Source organism: Myotis yumanensis, unplaced genomic scaffold (assembly GCF_028538775.1).
Source record: "Myotis yumanensis isolate MYYU_CA2020_CCGP unplaced genomic scaffold, mMyoYum1.0.hap1 SCAF_7, whole genome shotgun sequence".
Taxonomy (NCBI): domain Eukaryota; kingdom Metazoa; phylum Chordata; class Mammalia; order Chiroptera; family Vespertilionidae; genus Myotis; species Myotis yumanensis.
Window position 1 is genome coordinate 16,774,559 of NW_027223758.1, and position 20,658 is coordinate 16,795,216.

Below are 20,658 nucleotides of genomic sequence, written 5' to 3' on the forward strand. Positions count from 1 at the left end.
AAACGGCGCTCCCTGGGTCACGGCGCGTGCTGGAGGTTAAAGGTCAAGCGCAGTTCCGCTTCCGGTTCCGGGATCCCGCTTGTTATTAGAAAGTTTGCGGCGTCGGCGAGCCTTCGGGCGGATATTTGGGACTCAGGGTTCACCGGACGAATTCTGCTGCAGCCATGGCGGCCTCCACCGCCGCCGGGAAGCAGAGAATTCCCAAAGTGGCCAAGGTAGGCGATAGCGGGGGTGCTTTGTGGGGAGGGCCCGGGGAGAGGGTACCTGCGGCGAGAGAGTGTTGTCCGAGTTCGCAGGCCCACCCCGTGCGGGGCCTCGGGTGATAAAGAGGGAAAGAGATGGGCGGTAGTGGGATGCAAGGTCTTGTCCTCCGAAGCACAGCCCGCACGTCGGGTGGAGGAGCGGAGAAGGTTCGTTCAGCAGAGGGAACAGCGGGGCAGGGCGCTAGGCACTGCGGAGCTGCACTAATGCTGGCGAGGAGCCGTACTCAGATGAGACGCACGTGTGAAACTGCAGCCGTGCCGAATGCTACGGAGGCAAAGCAGAGTGTGCCAAGGAATAACGGGGGTTGTGGGAGGAGGTCTCCAGGGTCAACGGGGCTGAGACGTGACGGGTAAGCCGAGACTTGAAGGCTGGAAAGGAGTTAGCCCCGCTGAGAGTGGACAGAACGAGAGGAGGTGACAACAGTTGTGTAGTGGTGTAATTTAAGTTAATAAATTTGATATCTAATATTTCCTGCGGTGGCTGATACTCGCCAGTGACTTATGATGTAACAGGCTTTGTTCTAAGCCTTTACGGATACTCTCCCTCCAGTCTGTGCTTCTGCCCAGATGACTCTCTTGAGCCTTCCTTTACATGTCCACGTAGGTGACTTCCAGAGATAACGTATATAAAGCATGTAGCACAGTACCTAGTACTTGATGCTCATTAGGTATGAGCTATTATCAGCAGCATCATTGTACAGCACTAAATAATTAGGGTTTCTTATCATTCCATTCCATAAACTTTTACTGGGCCAGTAGAAGTAACAGGAGCCCCATATGTAATTTAAGTTTTCTCATAGTGACGTTAAACAGTCAAAGCAGGTGACATTAATTTTAATTATGTATTTTATTCAACAACTTAGTGTGTCCGTGATACTGTCATTTCAACATGTAACCAGTATAAAAATTTAATTAGGTAGCTTGTTCTTTATTCATGCCAAGTCTTCAAAATCCACTGTGTATTTTACACGTATAGCCCATCTCTGTTGGGACTTGCCTCATGTGGCTCATGGCTATCGTGTTGGACTGCACAGCTGTAAGACCTGAAGAAGCTTATATTCTAATGACGGCAACTCACTGAATATTGTCTTGGACTTGAAATGCCATGAGAAATCAAATGCAGTTACCCACCTGGGGTGTTATCACCCACCTGGGGCCTACATGGAAGAATTACCCAAATAGAGATTCTAATACTAGATAAGCTATGGTCTGCATCTTGATAAACAAAACCTCTGGTGAGAGTTTTACCTGGGCATCCTCAGAGTTTTTTATTTTACTAATCTAAAAGGAAAATTTGCTACTTTTGCTACCTTTTCTCTTGAGACTCTTATCTATGGCTTGTTAATAGCTATCATACATAAGCTAGAATACATTTTTTTTTTTTTTTTGCTGTTTAGTTGCCCAGAGACATGGGAAGATGTCATACAAAGAGGGCATCTTGTGATATATAAAGTTCACATCCTAAAAAATGTTTGTTTGTTAAACCTTGTGTGCAGAGCATCTACTAAAAATAGAAATGTCTTGTCTTAAAAGGTGAAAAACAAAGCCCCAGCTGAGGTACAGATCACTGCAGAACAGCTTTTAAGAGAAGCTAAAGAAAGAGAACTTGAGCTTCTTCCACCTCCACCTCAACAGAAGATCACAGATGAAGAAGAGTTAAATGATTACAAACTAAGGAAAAGAAAGGTTGGTCAATGCGATGTCTTTCAGTATGTCAGTATTGTTAAGGATTTATAGGTCAGAGTTTGAAACATTCCTCATTATTTATCTATATCCTAGAGGCCTGGTGCACAAAATTTGGGCACAGGTAGGGTCCCTAGGCCTGGCCAGCGATCAAGGCCAATCAGGACCTTGCAGCTGCCAGCTGGGGCCTTCCTTCCCTGGCTGCCGGCTGGGGCCTTCCTTCATTCTGCACCACCCCTGGTGGTCTCACATGTCATAGCGAGAAATCGAACTCCCAGTCTACAGTTGAACTCCCGAGAAGCATATTAGCCTTTTATATAGATAGATAGATATAAAAGGCTAAGTGACTGACCGGGCTGGTAGGTATGATGCGCACTGACCACCAGGGAGCAGAAGCTCAATACAGGGGCTGCTGAGCGACAGCAACTTTGCAGAGTGACCTCTCGCACTCCGGGACCCCTCAGGGGATGTCGGACTGCTGGTTTGGGCCCGATTCCTGCAGGCCAGGCTGAGGGACCCCACCTGCTGGAGGGACCCTGCTCACTCCGCAGATGCCCTTCAAGCCCCGGCGCCACCCCAGTTGCAGCCAGCTGGGGAGGGACCACGGGAGCTTGGCTCCGGGCCATGTCTGACCTGTCTCACCCAGTCCTGCCCCACCGGCCACCTTCTAATTAATTTCCTTTCAGTGTGCATGAATCTATGCACCAGGCTTCTTGTAAGACTATAAAATGAGAAGAGGTTAGTGTTTCTAGCCACATAAATAATATAACTTTTGGTTACCAGATAACTGCATTTGTTGAACTTTATGAAGTATGCCATGAATTATCTGTTTTAGAGTATAAAGAAATTAAGTGCACAAGAGACATAATTTTTGGTGCTCAATTGAAGATTGGTAGTAGTTTAACAAGTGGAACAACTGACAGCTAGAAGAGAGGTGGACTTAGTAAGGCTGTGTTATGTGCTTCTTCTGGCCGTACCACACCCTGTGTTGAGTTAAGATGTGGGAAAGAGCCATAAGAAGACTAGAGATCTGGTCTGACCTTCTTACTCTAGAATGTGGGATTATTTTAAACCACTAATTTTGTTGTTCCTACTTATTAGTTATCCTCATTGAGTTATGTATGAAATTGTGTGACATTACCAAAACGATCTAGTCAAAATACATTTTATTGTTAGAAACAAGTATATTACAGTATCAGTTGTTATGGGCAATAAAAGAAAATATCAGCAATTGTGCAATAATTCTTTCTATCTAAATTAGTTTTCCTTTTGCTTGCATGTAAGACACCTGTGATTGTAACCTTCTGTAGTGGGTTTCTTATTTCTCAGAGTTTCCAGGATGCAATTTCTCTTACATAAGGATAAAATGAGTAAGTATCCTTTTTAGTATAGGATTAATAGAAAAAGAATAATGTTATTTTTAGTTATTTTCTCTTTAATTTGATCCATTTTGTCTTCCTAGACTTTTGAAGATAACATAAGAAAAAACAGGACTGTGATTAGTAACTGGATAAAATACGCACAATGGGAAGAGAGTCTAAAGGAGATTCAAAGGTAAAATTGCTGAGCATGTAATTTTTTTCAGTTTTATTTATTTTTTCTTTTATTTTCTTTATTAATTAAGGTATTACCTATGTGTCCTTATTCCTCCCTTGCTCATGCCCTCACCCCCGTAGTGTCTGTGTCCATTGGTTATGCTTATATGCATACATACAAGTCCTTTGGTTGATCTCTTCCCTTCACCCCCACCCTCCCCTACCTTCCCTCTGAAATTTGATGGTCTGATCAGTGCTGTTATTTTATACATAAAGATGTCCTAAGTTAACAGATACAAAAAAATAGAAAAAGTTAAAGTACAAGTAGAAGATTGTGTCTTTGTTAGTAATTTTCAGTTTCTTTCATAGAACCCTGGGATTCCTTTGAGGGCTTCAGGGGCCCTGTGGTAGGCTAGTGCTGGGGGGAGCAAAGCAGGAGGCTGTACAGGTGGGACTCTCCACCAGCACACACCCTGTAGCCAGAGAAGTGTGCTTTCATCTGCTTTCTCTATATTGGGATTTTTTTTAATCTTTATTGTTGAGATTATTACAAATGTGCCTCTTCCCCCCCCCCCCCCATTGCCCCCTCCACCCAGTTCCTGCCCCACTCTAGGCCTTAGACACCCTATTACCTGTATCCTTAGGTAATGCATATATGCATATAAGATCTTTGTTTATTCTCTTCCCACCCCCCTTTCCTCTGAGAATCATCATCTGTTCCATTTCCATGCCTCTGATTCTATTTTATTCACCAGTTTATTCTGTTCTTTAGATTTCTTATTCATTTATTTTGATTTTTAGATTCAATTGTTGATAGGTTTGTATTTGTTGCCATTTTGTTCATATTTTTGATCTTTTTTTTTTTCTTCTTCCTCTTCTTAAAGAATACCCTTCAACATTTCATATAATAGTAGTTTGGTGGTGATGAACTCCTTTAGCTGCTTCTTGTCTGTGAAGTTCTTCATCTGACCTTCCATTCTAAATGATAGCTTTGGTGGGTAGAGTAATCTTGGTTGTAGGTCCTTGCTATTCATCACTTTGAATATTTCTTGCCACTCCCTTCTGGCCTGCATAGTTTCTGTTGAAAAATCAGCTGACAGTTGTATGGGCATTCCCTTGTAGGTAACTAACTGCTTTTTTCTTGCTGCTTTTAAGATTCTCTCTCTGTCTTTAGCCCTTGGCATTTTAATTATGATGTGTCTTGGTGTGGTCCTCTTTATGTTTCTTTTGTTTGGGGTTCTCTGTGCTTCTTGGACTTGTAAGTCTGTTTCTTTCACCAGGTAGGGGAAGTTTTCTGTCATTATTTCTTCAAATATATAGTGGGATTTTTAAAAATAAAAATTGTTTCACTGAAAACCAGTGGCCAATAAGATTAAAATCATGACCTGTTGTTCAGTCTTTCTGCACTCTCCCAGCATACCCCCTGCCCCATCGTGCCTGCATAGTTGCCATTACCTGAACACATCATGTCTTTTTTTTTTTTAATCTTCACCCAAGGATATTTTTCCACTGATTTGTCTTTTTTAGAGAGAGTAGAAGGGAGGGGGAGAGACAGAGAGAGAGGGAAACATTGATGTGAGAGAAACACATCAATTGGTTGCTTCCCACATAAGCCCTGCCCAAAGTCTGGGATTGATCCTGCAACTGAGGTACACGCCCTTGACCAGAATCAAACCCAGGACCCTTCAATCCACTGGCCAACGCTCTATCCACTGAGCAAACTGGCATGAGCTGGAGCTCATGTCTCCTGACTGTTCTCTCTGCCTAGAATGAGTACCCCTCCCCACCCACTTTCCTCAAGTTCCAAATTTGTTTTCAGTTCTGGAGTACTATGCTTAGCCTTTTACACCAGACATTTTTATTTCTTTTCCTTTGCTTCTTTGTACAGATCTTGACTATGATGTTTATCGCATTGCATTGTAATTACATGCAAAGACTTTAAGTCTTTGTAAGGTTTCTGAGAATAGCATCATATCTTTTCACCTTTTTATGCCTCGAAAATGACTCATGATGGACACCTGATAAAATGGCAGGGCACTGCAAATGGTTTGAAATAGTTGCTATGTGTGATGTATGTACTGCTTTTAATGCCCCCCAATTCTTGCTTTTTAAGGGCTCGATCCATATACGAACGTGCTTTAGATGTGGACTATCGAAATATTACACTCTGGCTGAAATATGCGGAAATGGAAATGAAGAATCGCCAGGTCAACCATGCCCGAAATATCTGGGACCGGGCCATAACAACTCTGCCCCGAGTTAACCAGTTCTGGTAAGTTTCTTATCTAATGAAATGGCTTTTTGTAGACTAGAAAAGTTCCACATTTGCATGCTTATTTCATTTACATAGTTGGAATCATATAGTTGTATTTAATTTTACACGTGTTAAGTATGTATAAGTGTTTTTGAATGTCTTATAATCTATCTTACCTAATAATAGACAAACATGTAAATTGACCATACCTTTGCTATGCTACCCAGCCAATTAGGAGAGTGTAAATTAACCTAACAAAAATGGCAGTTAATTTGCATATGTAGGTTCCAAGCGGTGGAGCGAAGCCTGACGGCCCCGGGGCCAGCAGAGCAGGGAAAGCCTCACGGCCTCGGGGCCAGCAGAGCAGGGAAAGCCTCACGGCCGCGGGGCCAGCAGAGCAGGGAAAGCCTCACGGCCGCGGGGCTGACATAGCAGGGAGAGCCTCACGGCCCCGGTGCCAGCAGAGCAGCGAAAGCCTCACGGCGCGGGGACAGCAGAGAGCGAAAGCCTCACAGCCGCAGGGCCCATGGAGCAGGGAAAGCCTCACGGCCGCGGGGCTGGCGTAGGAGGGAGAGCCTCACGGCCGCAGGGCCAGCCAGCAGAGCAGGGAAAGCCTCACGGCCCCGGGGCCGACAGAGCAGCAAAAGCCTCACTACCACAGGGCCCACAGAGCAGCAAAAGCCTCACGGCTCCGGGGCCGGCTCCAGCTGGAGTCCGGCCAGAGCGAAGGCCTGGTTGCCAGGTGCCAGAGGAAAACCGGTGCCAGCAGCCAGGGGAAAGGAAGGCCTATTGCACGAATCTCTTCGTGCAACAGGCCTCTAGTCTATTATATAAAAGGCTAAGTGACTGGCCGACTGGCCGGTAGGTATGACATGCACTGACCACCAGGGGGCAGACGCTCATCGCAGGAGCTGCTGAACAACAGCAACTTCGCAGAGTACCCTCTCGCATTGCGGGACCCCTCAGGGAATGTTGGACTGCTGGTTTCAGCCCAATCGCCACAGGCCAGGCCGAGGGACCCCACCGGTGCATGAATCCATGCACCAGACCTCTGTCTATTATAATAATGTATAATAGGTGTGTAATCAAAACTAAAATTCTGATTGCAGTCTTTTATGTATAAGAAAATTCTTGTTGAACTAAGCAATTTTTAAGAAAAATATATTTCTAATGGTTCATTCTTTTCAAACTTAAAAATACATATTTTTAAGTATATTTTTATTGTTTTCAAAGAGAGGGAAGGAGAGAAAAATAGGTACATGAATGATGAGAGAGAATCATTGATTGGCTACCTCCTGCACTCCACACACTGGGGATCAAGCCTGCAACCCAGGCATGTGCCCTGATCGAGAATCGAACCGTGACCTCCTGCTTCATAGGTCGATGCTCAACCACTGAGCGATGCCAGCTGGGCCAGACTTATATTTTAATAAGAAAACATGTTTAATTTAACCTTTAGGAAAGATAAAGTCTTAAATCTTATTCACATTTAACAAAGTTAAAACTAGAAATTGCCAAAGAACATTTTTTCCCTAAGTTATTTAAAATATTTTTTTTATTTTTTAATTACAGTTCACATAAAGTATTATATTACTTTCAGTTATACATTCCAGTGAAGAGACATTACATAACTTAATATATGATCATCCCAATAAATCCTGCAATATAAATCCTCATTTAGCACCACAACCTAGTTATTAGAATATTATTGTCTATTCCCTATGTTGTACTTTACATCCCCCATGACTAGTTTTGTAACTGCCAATTTGTACTTCTTAATCCCTTCCCCTTTTTCACCCAGCCCCTCAAATTCTCTTTCTTCTGGCAACTGTCAAAAAATGTTCTCTGTATCTATGAGTCTGTTTTGCTTGCTCATTTATTTTGTTCTTTATATTCTGCATTTAAGTGAAATCATGTAGTATTCATCTTTGTTTGACTTATTTCACTCAGCACCATCCCCTCTAGGTTCATCCATGTTGAGTTCACAAATGACAGGATTTCATTCTTTTTTTTGGCTGTGAGTTATATTACAATATATAGGTGCACCACTTCTTTATCCATTCATCTGTTGATAGACAATTAGGTTGCTTCCATATCTTGGATACTATAAATAATGTAGCAAGAAACATACAGATGCATGTCTTTTTGAGTTAGTGTTTTGGGTTTCTTCAGATAAATACCCAGAGGTAGAATTGCTGGGTCCTACTTTCTCTCTTATTACAGCCTTTGTTTTAAAGTCTATTTTGTCTGGTATAAGTATTGCTACCCCAGCTTTTCTTTTTTTCATTTCCACTTTTATGAAATACCTTTTTCCATCCCTCTACTTTCAGTCTATGTGTGTCTTTCGATCTGAAGTGAGTCTCTTGTAGACAGCAGCATATCTGTGGATCTTGTTCTCTCATCCATTCAGCCACCGACGTCCTTTTGACCATGACAGATAACTTCGGATGATTTTATTAAAGGTACAAATACACGTACATGGAGGAGATGCTGGGAAATGTGGCTGGTGCCCGGCAGGTGTTTGAGCGCTGGATGGAATGGCAGCCTGAGGAGCAAGCCTGGCACTCCTACATCAACTTTGAGCTGCGATACAAAGAAGTGGATCGGGCTCGCACCATTTATGAGAGATATATCCTTTGGATGAGGTCTGAGTGATGCCATTATTGTCTTGGTCCTGCTCCTGAGGAAATGTCATCGTGGTCAGGACACATCATTAATGTTGGCCTAGAAGTCAAGGATGCAAATTTCATCTTCATAAGCTACATACAAATTTTCTAGGGACATAGGTTCGTCAGGAAAAAAGTCTGTGGTCTGGGTAATTGTTTGAGTTTTTTCCATTGAGATTTTGGATTTGTTTATATTTTGACAATAATGCAATGGTTCCTTTTGGAAAATGACACACTAAGGCCCTGGCTGCTATAGCCAGTCCAATTTTTCTAGGGTTAAAGTTTAAGGTTATTAGCACCATTATTGGAGTCCATCCAAAGGATTACCAATTACTAATGATATGATTGCAATGAGTCAGTTAATTTATTTGAGACTTGGTGTCCTCATCTTTAAAAGAGAATAAAGGTTTGTACTACAGGCTGGTTGTAAAGATTAAATGACAACATGTGAAAGCACTCTTAGCATCTGAAATAATTGATCCTCATTATGCACTGTTACCATATTTATGACTTCTACTTGCTAAAATTTATTTGTAACCCCAAAGTCAGTATTTGTGGCACTTTCAGTCATTTGCAAGCATAGAGTGATGAAAAATTTGAGTCACCCAAGGCATATGGCCTCACCTTAGGCGACATTCTGCCTTCTTGTCTCTTCTCTGATACAGAGATGAACAGAGGATGGACACTGGAGACAGGATCAGGCCGTGCAGTGGATTGTAAGAAGCTCTGGCTCTCGGGCCAGTGGGACATGTTTGAATCCCTTTCCTGGCTCTGGTTTATGGGCAGCTTCTGGCAAGTCACTTAATACTTCTGAACCTTGTTTTCTCTATTATAAAATACCAAAACTAGAATCTACGGATTGGTCATTTTTAGGATTTAAGATTATACTCTTTATGAGATATGTATATAAATACATACATACATGTTTCCCCTAGCAGCAATGATTTGGTATTCGCTAATTAAGCAGTTACAGTAACTTCATAGGATATAACTAACACAAATAATGAGAATCAACTATTGTGCAATTTAAGCTCTCAGTTACTTCTACTGTTTTTAATATTATTAGTTTAACAAAAGCTTTTAATAGCATTTCCTTTGTGTCAGGCATTGCTCTCTAAGCACTTTACAAGTATTATTTAATCCTCATGACAACCCTGTGATACAGGAACTACATTCTACAGATGTGGAAACTAAGGGATGAGAGATTAAGTAGCTTGATCAGGGTCTTTCAGGTAGTGATGTAGGTAGGACTTGAACCCAGTAGCAGATTCAGAGCCAATGCTCTTAACATCATTGCCTTATTTGAAGTGTTACTAATGGAAACAAATGGTTTTCTCAAGGAAGGTAGATTAAAAATAGGTATATAGATCCTATTAAGAAATAAAATGGTAATTTAAAACTTTCTCTTTTAGCTCTAGTTAGCCATTTTCTTTTTGTGACTTGTTTTTTCTTCATCATTAATGCAAATACTAATGCTATTGAGCATATAGTATCATAGATGCCATGTATTAAGCATGCTCCTTTGGCCAGAAACAGCTAAGAGATTTACATACATTTTCTCATTTAAAGACAGCAGTCATCCAGTGTGGTCAGTATTGTTTTTAATACTGTGTTTTAAGATGATAAAACTGAGGCTTAGACATGTTAAATGACTTGTTCAGGTCACATTGCTAATTACTAGGGTTCACCTTTGATGCCTCTAGACTCCTGTTTGTACCACTACCAAAATGTGTCCCAATACTAAGATATTGACTAAGCACTGGAGGAAGACACAGCTCCCTCACACAGGTCACAGTCTAGTGGTTCTCCGCCTTTGTGCATGTGTTATCATCCCTGTAGGCGTAGTGTGTTTTGTTGTGGATTTGGGTATTGGGTTTTGTGTGTTCTTTAAGCCACGTGGTCTTGCTGGTATTTCTTTAATTCCTCTGCACTTGTACTTGTGCACCCTGATGTTAAGAACTGGATCAAGTATGCTCGCTTTGAAGAAAAACATGGTTATTTTGCCCATGCACGAAAAGTGTACGAGAGAGCTGTGGAATTCTTTGGAGATGAACATATGGATGAACGCCTTTATGTTGCCTTTGCCAAATTTGAAGAAAATCAGAAAGAAGTAAGTAAACTTCACTCAGTTACATTGCAAAACAGCTTAGAAAACATGACTTCTTGTCACATCAAGTTCATTTCCATTTTTTTATGCACTTACTAGAGAAAATGTTTTCAAAATGTACATTTGTGGCTAAGCTGCATATTGGGAGCTGAGTGATTATAGGTTGTATCATAACTATCTTAATTTTGTTGGTCTGTGCTTGACATATAAGCCTTTAAGTCTGGAGTGAGAATATTAACTATAAACTGAGAATGAGTCACTTGGTATCCTGATTAGAAGGCTTTACAAATCATAAACCTGGGAAACAAAAAACCCAGAGCCCTCAGAACAGAGAATATAATTTTAAATGAAAGCACATTGTCCCACAAGTCAGTTCTTCCAGAGTATGTATGGAAAATAACCCATTTATTTATTTACTTATTGTTGACAGTATTACAGATGTCCCCTCCCCCCTCCCCCCCAATCTCCCTTTACTCCTTCCACCCATCCCCTGCCTGAATGCAGGGACTTAGGTCATATTAGGGAATTCATATTCTATTCTAAGGGCAGCCGGAAGTATTGAAGGGTTTTAGTAGGAGAAAACCATGGTAGGATATAATTTATATTGCAAGGAGTGCCTCTAGCTAACTTACAGAGATTGTATTGGGGGGAGGGTAGCAAAAGTAGAGGAGACTTGAAATGATCCAGGGAAGAAATGGAGATGGGTTGGCAGTGGGGTGGGGAGAAGGGAAGGGCTGTGTTGAAGAGGTAGAAATGGCGAGGCTTGAAACAGTGAATGTGGGGAAAGAAAGTAGAGGACTCACGGAGGGTTCCAGGGAATTTTAGCTTGAGCAACTGTGTAGCAGTAGGTATTGCTTAATCAAGATTGGGAAGACTTGGGTTTGGTGGGGAGAAACAGGAGGTCAGTTTCAGACCTTTTAGTTTGAGATACACAGATGACATCCAGCTTTAAATGTGGAGCTCAAAGGAAAGTGTCAGTCCTTCCTGACTGAAAGATCTCATTGAAAGGGAGAAGAAAAATCTCATTTTTGACATTGTGAGGCCTTAAAATCTAATTCACAAGTAATGTTTTATGTCATAACTACTTTCCTAATCATGACTAGAATGAGAATGTTATGTGAGGGCAGATAAAATCATCTTGTCTGCTTTCAGTTTGAAAGGGTACGAGTGATATACAAATATGCCCTGGATAGAATTTCAAAACAAGAGGCCCAAGAGCTCTTTAAAAATTATACCATCTTTGAGAAGAAGTTTGGTGATAGGCGGGGTATTGAAGACATCATTGTGAGCAAACGGAGATTCCAATACGAGGAGGAAGTGAAGGTGAGTGCTGGTGTATATGCTTAATTCTGCAAGTAAATAAGGTATGCCAGTCAATACTAGCGACAATAAAATGAATAAGCGAGTTAGGGCTACCAGTCATTACACTCTTGACGATGCGTCTGCAGTAAATGGACAGCTATTTCAGACAGATCAGGTAATTGAGGCTGATAAAAAAGGCGAGCAAACAACACCTGGACTTGCTCTGCCACTCACAGGTTGAAAGTCACTTTGATTGCTGATTGTGTGCTGTAGAAATTGAGCAAGATAAATCTAGAGTCCATTTGAGCTTTTAAAAATGTATATATTTTTATTGATTTCAGAGAGGAAAGGAGGGGAGAGAGAGAAAAACATCAGTGATGAGAGAGGATCATTGATTAGCTGCCTCCTGCACTCCCCCCACTGGGGATCGAGCCCACAACCCGGGCATGTGCCCTGACTGGAAATTAACCATGACCTCCTGATTCATAGGCTGACACTCAACCACAGAGTCACACTGGCCAGGCATTTGAGCTTATTTTTGAAAGAAGGTAGAAGAGTCAGGGATTGATAAAAAAACAACCACAAAAACACCAGTTTTTATACATTACCTTTTAGTTTAACTGTTTGAATGTAAGATGTACTGTAGATACGGTTCTTTTATCATCTCTTTACCTGTAATGGACTATTTTGATTTGAATTTAAAGACAGTAGCATTTCAAGATACCTACCAAAGATGTAAGTCTAGTGTTAAATGAGGTCAGCAAGATATGTTAAAGATAAATTACTATTGAAAAATCAGGTTTCACAATTGTGAGCATGGTTTAATTCTATTGTAATTTTAAATCTAGATATAAGGACATATAGTCACATATATAAACAAATACATTTGCAAAAATAGGCATCTAATTATTGAATAATTGTCTTGGCGGTGGTTATGCAAGGAGCCTTGCTGTGGGACACTTGGCTAATCATCTGTCCTCTATACAGTAGTTTCCCCACCCCCTCTGAAGTTTCGCTTTCCACTGTCTTAATTACCCAGTCAACCATGGTCCAAAAATATTAAGTGGAAAATTCCAGAAATAAATAATTCACAAGTTTTAAATTGTGCCTTATTCTGCCTAGTGTGATATCTCAAGCCATCCCGCTCCATTCTGCCTGGAACATGAATGATCCTTTTGTTCAGAGTCTCCACACTGCACTACCCACCTGTTAGTCAGTTAGTAGCAGTCTTGACTATCAGATAACTATCACAGTAACACAGTGCTTGTGTTCAAGTAGCCCTTATTTTACTTAATAATTGCCCGAAAGTGCAAGAGTAGTTTACCTTTTATGATAGATATGTATGTATAGGAAAAAACATAGTGTGTGTGTGTATAGATATATTATATGGTTCAGTACTATCTAGGGTTTTGGGCATCCACTGGGGTCTTGGAACATATCCCCCAAAGATAAGGGGGGACTACTGAGTTTTGTATTTTTTTTCTATTTATAAAATCTCAGTAATGATATGTTTTTAAATGCCATAGCATGTAAAATCTAGAGAAAAAGTTGCTAAAATATAGAATGTCAGTCCGGTGCTCTCTTTTAGCTCACATAGTCCAGCAAATACGGTTTTTGGTTTTGTTTTTATTTATTAAACTTACTGTCTTTCTAGGCTAATCCACACAATTATGATGCCTGGTTTGATTACCTGCGCTTGGTGGAAAGTGATGCAGAAGCAGAAACTGTACGAGAAGTCTATGAAAGAGCTATTGCTAATGTCCCACCCATTCAGGAGAAGAGACATTGGAAGCGTTACATCTATCTTTGGGTCAACTATGCACTCTATGAAGAACTGGAGGCAAAGGTAAGAATGTGGAATTACGTGTCAACTACTAGTGATTTCCTCACCACGGTGCTTAAAGCTTGCTATTGTGGGCAGTAACGGATATTTACAATCTTTGAAGCAGAGGAATTTAGTTTTAGATTCTAATAGGCCTTCATTTCAGTCATATAATTATATATTCTCTCTCTGACATTTTTATTTCTCTATCTGTTGTGGGCACAGGTGAGGTGTGTTTCTTGTTTTGTTGTGTTTTGTTTTTTAAACCTTGAGGCACAATGTGATTATCACTTGGAACTTGAGAGGGAATAATGAACCAGCCCTTAGTTGAATTATACATGGTTTCCTGGGCTTTCTCATAAATAGGGATCATGGCTAGATTGCACATCCTTGCTTTTATAAAGACCAAGAGGGATTTTCAGAAGTTGGTCACGTATAAGTTAAGAGACAAAGATCAATTTTATGCTGTTGATCTGAGACCGTGAAGCATTTTTGCGTCTGCTGTCAGGCTGAAAAGCCTTTCTGCAGAGACGCTCTCAGAATTTGACAGGTATTTTGTTTGATTCTTAAACCAAAGTTTGATGGCCACTTTTTAAAAAACATATTTTTATTGATTTCAGAGAGGGAGAGAAAGATAGAAACATCAATGATGAGAGAGAATCATTGATTAGCTGTCCCTGCACGCCCCCTACTGGGGACCTAGCCTGCAACCCAGTCATGTGCTCTGACCGGGAATTGAACCTTGACCTCCTGGTTAAACGCTCAACCAATGAGTCATGTCGGCTGGGTGGTAGTTCACACTTTTAATCATAAATTATAATCAGGGTTTGAAAATAGCAACTTGTGAAAAAATATTTCATGTTGGGAGTGTCCTTTTTTTTACTATTATTAATAAAATTAGTAATATTAGTAATATTTTGTGAAAATTTCTTTTCCAAATATAGGATCCTGAAAGGACAAGACAGGTGTATCAAGCCTCTTTGGAACTAATTCCTCATAAAAAGGTACATTTGCTCTTAGTGTTCTGTTTCAAAAGTTAAAACCCTGCTTCTGTTACTTGTGAAATAGTGCAGTGAAATATTATTGATTGACTGTTTTCCTGTGTAGGCACCATGAAAAACATAAATAAGAATGAGATGTGCTCTTTGCCTCTGAAAATAGCTTATAATCTAGTTGAGAGGACAGCCTGTGACAAATGACTAAAACAGTAGAAATTCAGAGGATGGGTAATCTTCTATAATAAAAGCATAATATGCTAATTAGACTAGACAGCCGAAGGACCTTCTGGACATCCTTCCTGATGAAGTCCGCTGCGGCTGGGGCCAAGGCAGAGGCAGTTAGGGGCGATCAGGCAGGCAGGCAAGCAGGGGCGATCGGACAGGCAGGTGAGCAGTTAGGGGTGATCAGGCAGGCAGGCAGAGTTGTTCGGGGCAATCAGGCAGGCAGTGAGTGGTTAGGGGTGATGAGGCAGGCAAGCAGAGTGGTTAGGGCGATGAGGCAGGCAGGCAGGCAGGGAGCGGTTAGGAGCCAGTGGTCCCGGATTGTGAGAGGGATGTCCGACTGCCGACAGTCGGACATCCCGAGAGGTGCCGGATTGCGAGGGTGCAGGCCAGGCTGAGGGACCGCCCTCCCCATGCACCAGTTTCGTGCACCGGGCCTCTAGTTGGGATAGACTGAGTGGAAGGGGGAAGATGCACATCCAGAGCCGGACACAGGGAGCAGGTGTTTGTAGGGTAACTGAGTGGATGTATGCATGCAAGGGTGAGCACAAGTGTATTCTGAAAGTGGGTGAGACGTTATCTCTGCCATATTTCCCAGCACAAGAAACAAATAGAGATGTTGACCAAGTTACCTGCTGGAATAGAGTGGTGGCATACCCACAAAACAAAGATTCTAAGTAGGGGCTACAGGGCCATGTGATACTATACAGTATCTAGATTACTGGATGTTTTTGTTGTTTTTTAATTCATGAAAAAAATATTGTTGTTTTTGCTTATAAGCAAGAAAATACATCTGTCCTAGCTCTGAAATTTTAGGGAAATCTAATTGCCTATGGCATTTTGTTAATTTAAGCTTAACTTAATTTAATTTAAATGAGTCTTTTAAGTTAGATGTTGTGCTTTTGTTTTCTAGTTCACATTTGCCAAAATGTGGCTACTATATGCACAATTTGAAATAAGACAGAAAAATTTACCATTTGCCCGAAGAGCTTTGGTAAGTAAAGAAAGGATCAAGACGCATCAAGTTCTATGAAAAGGAAATTAAAGTCTTAGTGCTTATAAGTTGTACAGTTCCTATTAACAATAGAAATATGCCTTTAAACACGGAGACATGTTAGAGCACACGTGGCCTTTGAAGGAAGATTGGGTGAGAATGCTTAAATTATTTTATTTCGACATTGGAAAGTTATAGCTAACAGTTACCAGATCTTTCCTCACATTGGAAAGATCTGCTCTTAGGTCAGATCTGATCTTTAGTCAGATCCTGTGCAAAATTTTTGTTGTATTAAATGTACCTCCTCTTAACAGTTGCTCTGAAATTTCTTAATAGGATCAAATACTGTATTTCTGCAGTTGTTTTCTGATAAGCTACTCTCACCCTGGCTGTGGACAGCAAAGTAGAGTTCATTCTTTGACTACCTTTTTACTTCTGGGAGATTTTATACATCTGACATCCATATTTCCTAGGAAATCCTGAGGAACTAAGTAAGCGCCAAAATAGTGTCCATATAATTCTGGAACACTCTCCTGCTGAACAGGCACCAGTGGACACAGGTTCTCTTGACAGCTGAGTGAATTAGAGGGTTAGCGTTACTTTGACCTTTTGTCAAAAACCATCATGGTCAGTGTGATATCACAGAAGGAAAGGGTGGCTTGCCATGTTGACTCTTCATGGTTCCTGCTCAGCAGAGAACATTTTCTGTTTGAAAATGTCTATGACAAGTCAAACCCACCAAAGTATTACAGCAGTTGGTCATTTTCTTTTCTAGGGGACTTCCATAGGCAAATGTCCAAAGAACAAGTTATTTAAAGGTTACATAGAATTGGAGCTACAGCTTCGAGAATTTGACAGATGCCGGAAGCTTTATGAAAAGTTCCTGGAATTTGGACCTGAAAATTGTACCTCTTGGATTAAATTTGCAGAATTGGAAACAATCCTTGGCGATATTGAGAGAGCCCGTGCAATCTACGAGTTAGCTATCAGCCAGCCACGTTTAGACATGCCAGAGGTGAGGATCTCAAGTTGAATATAAATTTGCTTTAGACAGCTCTGTAGTATTACTTTAGATGACCATCTAAATGTGCATTTTAGAGCATAAAGATCTAATTTTCAGTCTTTTCCACTCAAATGAGGACTTTTCTGTTTTGGAGATAGCAAGGCTGGAGGAGCAGCCCTCTAGGTCAGCGGTCGCCAAATCGTGGTCTGTGAGGTCCGAAAGGTTGGCAACCGCTGCTCTAGGTGGATACCAGAGCACAGCAGTGCCTCATTATGACACCAAACTGAATTGGGATATAATGGGTGGTGACTGGCTCTCTTCCTCCCATTCTCAAGCAGGAAGCTAAAGGGAATAGAAGTTGCGACTGCACACCTTTGGATTCTCCTAGCAGTTTACTCTGGATTGGGCTGTCAGAAGAGGGTCTAAGTAAACCAGGATACTCCTGGAATTATTGCTACTGTACTGGAAGTCCTGTCTTGAGCAGGATCTGAAATCATCCCTTCAATATTTAAGCTAGAGCCACAAGGCGGCGCCAAACCACAGCTAGAATGAATTTGAATCTAATAGGAGCCACCGAATTCTCAGCCTTTTTGTTAATCTTGCACTAATATTACCTTTTGTTTAATAGTTCACTGGGCCCCACCACTGCCTTGGGGCAGGGCTTTTTGTATTACTAGGTCCATCTATTGGCCTCAGCTCCTCCACAGACTTCCAGCTCCCAGGAGTCCAGACCACATCTTGTTTAGCCTTGTGCTCTCGACAGGCTATACGTACTAGCAGATGGGCAGCTGTTCACTGCATGCTTGTTGAGTTGAACTCAAACATATCAAGAACTTACAGTGGAGGTAAAACAGTATACACGGGCTAATCTAGACCTATTTCTCCCTGCAAGTTCAGTTGTATGTGACTCGATCATGACTGCCTGGGAGATATGGCAAGTTTCTCAGCTCCTCTTGATAAGTCCAGCATTTGAAAAAATTTTTTTTTTCATAATGTAGAATTCTAGCCAAGTTGGGCAGCTTGTAAATGCTAGTATTATTTATTTATCCATATGCCTTCTGTTCTTTAATTGTTCATAAAAGTCCTAGGTTTCTGGATGTCCTGGGTTGGAATGATAGTTAAGTTGTGCTTTGGATAGGGGCATATTGCTTTTAAATGTCAAGACTGACCTATTAGGTTATCTCCCTCAGGTGCTCTGGAAATCATACATTGATTTTGAAATTGAGCAGGAAGAAACTGAAAGAACACGCAATCTTTACCGACGATTGCTTCAACGGACACAACATGTCAAGGTATTCTGTGCTTTATAGGTTATCTGGTTTTGCATTATTGTATTCTAGGTGACATGGTTAATTTGGTTCTATAATAATTGTTTTTAAGGTATGGATCAGTTTTGCACAGTTTGAGTTATCTTCAGGGAAAGAAGGAAGTTTGCCTAAATGCAGACAGATTTATGAAGAGGCTAACAAAACCATGCGAAACTGTGAGGAAAAGGAAGAGAGACTTATGTTGTTGGAATCTTGGAGAAGCTTTGAAGATGAATTTGGAACTACGTCAGATAAGGAAAGAGTAGACAAACTCATGCCAGAGAAAGTCAAAAAGAGAAGAAAGGTCCAGGCTGATGATGGGGTAAGAACTTGTTAAATGAGCAGAAATGCATTCTTAGAAATCTGTGCTTTTATGTGGCATATGTACATCTGAGAATGGGAGCAGGCCTCGGTAGGTGTCAATTGCAGTCGGGCTAATCAACTTTTAGGTAGGACCTAATCAAGGGAAGGCTATAGGAAGGCTCTTCTGCACAACATGGCATGACCCAGTCGTTGGCACCTTCTGCAGGAGACTCACGGGGCTTAGATTGCAGGAGCCCCTATCGGGAGGCTGTGGTAAGCAAAGCAAGTGGAGGTGGAAGCTGGAACTAGAGTGATCTTTAGGAAGTGAAATCAGTGACCCACTGGAGGTGGGGATGTTAGGGCAGGGATTCGGAATAATTATGCAGATAGGGGGCTTTCACTACTGGGTAACTACTAGGTAAATCTTCACATTTTTTAAATCTTAGACTACAAGATGGAGTTAGAGATACTATCTCCTTGGTTGATTATAGAGGAGCTGCGCTTAGATTTGTAGAATATTTTCCCACCAGGTTTTTAGCTCTCACTGAGCTACACTTGCAACACCACTAATCCAATAGCTACTCATCTGCTCCCAGTATTCAAGGCCTGGCCCTTGTTCTTTCTGGATCAGACTTTGATGTTGTGTAAAATGAAGATAAGTTGATTTTGAATTCTGGCTTTTCCAGTTAATATTTTCCACTTTAAACTAACTGAAATGAATGTATTTCAGCCACATTTGCTTATCCTTTAATTGTTTACCTTTTTCCTGCAGTCTGATGCAGGCTGGGAAGAATACTATGATTACATCTTTCCGGAAGATGCTGCCAACCAACCGAATCTCAAGCTCCTGGCCATGGCCAAACTTTGGAAGAAACAGCAACAGGAAAAGGAGGCTGCCGAGCAAGACCCAGATAAGGACATTGATGAGAGTGAATCCTGATCTTGTTCATTCTGATGTTTTATTATTTTTATAAATTAAGTTTGGAACTCTGTGACTCCTGTAAGTTTTTATATATTTCACTAGTAATGAAGTGATTGAAATCTTTGGCAGCTATTTTTTTAGTTCTTTTAAAAATGCTCTTGGGGCCGAAACCGGTTTGGCTCAGTGGATAGAGCGTCGGCCTGCCGACTGAAGGGTCCCGGGTTCGATTCCGGTCAAGGGCATGTACCTGGGTTGCGGGCACATCCCCAGTGGGGGAAGTGCAGGAGGCGGCTGATCGATGTTTCTCTCTCATCGATGTTTCTAACTCTCTATCTCTCTCCCTTCCTCTCTGTGAAAAATCAATAAAATATATTAAAAAAAAAAATTTAAAAAAAAAAATGCTCTTGGGCTAGTTAGGTGGGTGGGGGTTGTGAGTAAAGGATTTTTTTTTTTTAACTGCTGGATTTCTTTGATGGAATCCAAACATTTTTATCCACATAATGCATTAGGAACTCTAATTGAGGTAACATTTAGCATTGATTTTATATGAAATGCAGGCTTTTGAAAGAATCTTTTTCTAGAAGTTTTCAAGTTACATTCTATAACTTTTAAGGTGTAGTTTTCTCATGCCTGTCTTTTTCATAAAGATATTTTATGCGTTCATCTGAAATCTTTAACTTTTTCATGTCTTCTGTCACACTAACTTAATTCTATTGCCAGCTGTGCCACTTAGTGATATATAACAACCTTTATTTTCATTTCTTCACGCATAAGATGGGCTAATACTTGCCAACTCATTTTGAAGATTAAATACGGACCATACCTAATGCATAGTAAGTGCTCAATAAGATGTTCATTCCTGGCCACTTGCTTAAATATGTTCATTCCTTATAGAATTGAATGTGCTTGGATTAATTTAACTTCTAATATCCTTACTTTCATGGCCATTTATGCTAAGTACTTTCAAAACATTAATTGGAAAATAATTTACAGTGACTATATTTCTAAACGATCTTTTTTACCAAGAACATCTTAGTCAAATTCCAGTTATGCCCTAATCAATTTCCTGGACTGGTTGAACTCTGTAATGGCTTGTTTAAAAAACAGTAATAGGTGTGCCATGAAAAACAATATCCCATACTCAAGTTTGGGAAACCCTAGATTAAGGGTTAAGCCTTATTAACTAAATCTCTTTATAGGCTGCTCAGAGCCTTTGATATGCTACCATATATATATGAATTAACAGCAACAATGCTGGCATGTTCCCCAAACTCGCT

At 40.9% G+C, this 20,658-nt stretch overlaps 1 protein-coding gene across 3 annotated transcripts; it reads left to right on the forward strand.

Moving 5' to 3' along the window:
• Positions 1–70: 70 nt before the first annotated feature.
• CRNKL1 (crooked neck pre-mRNA splicing factor 1) lies at positions 71–19,451 on the forward strand. Of its 3 annotated transcripts, XM_070419831.1 has the most exons (14): positions 71–215; positions 1,797–1,949; positions 3,409–3,500; positions 5,595–5,753; positions 8,198–8,364; positions 10,333–10,511; positions 11,661–11,831; positions 13,465–13,656; positions 14,577–14,636; positions 15,766–15,846; positions 16,622–16,861; positions 18,040–18,141; positions 18,230–18,478; positions 19,232–19,451. In XM_070419831.1, exons 1-14 carry the CDS (start codon positions 165–167, stop codon positions 19,397–19,399), a joined length of 2,064 nt encoding a protein of 687 aa, XP_070275932.1. In that variant the 5' UTR covers positions 71–164; the 3' UTR covers positions 19,400–19,451. The 3 variants fall into 3 exon arrangements, with proteins under 3 accessions (XP_070275932.1, XP_070275933.1, XP_070275934.1); XM_070419832.1 differs by lacking the exon at positions 15,766–15,846; XM_070419833.1 differs by lacking the exons at positions 15,766–15,846; positions 16,622–16,861.
• The last annotated feature ends 1,207 nt before the right edge of the window (positions 19,452–20,658 follow it).

What these genes read in the sequence shown, in the direction of transcription:
- CRNKL1 (XM_070419831.1), top strand. Translation starts at nt 165, where the DNA reads ATGGCGGCCTCCACCGCCGCCGGGAAGCAGAGAATTCCCAAAGTGGCC. An exon ending in TTGAAGAAAATCAGAAAGAA is followed by an intron (nt 10,512 to 11,660) that starts GTAAGTAAACTT and finishes GTCTGCTTTCAG; the next exon opens with TTTGAAAGGGTACGAGTGAT. An exon ending in AGGTCCAGGCTGATGATGGG is followed by an intron (nt 18,479 to 19,231) that starts GTAAGAACTTGT and finishes TTTTTCCTGCAG; the next exon opens with TCTGATGCAGGCTGGGAAGA.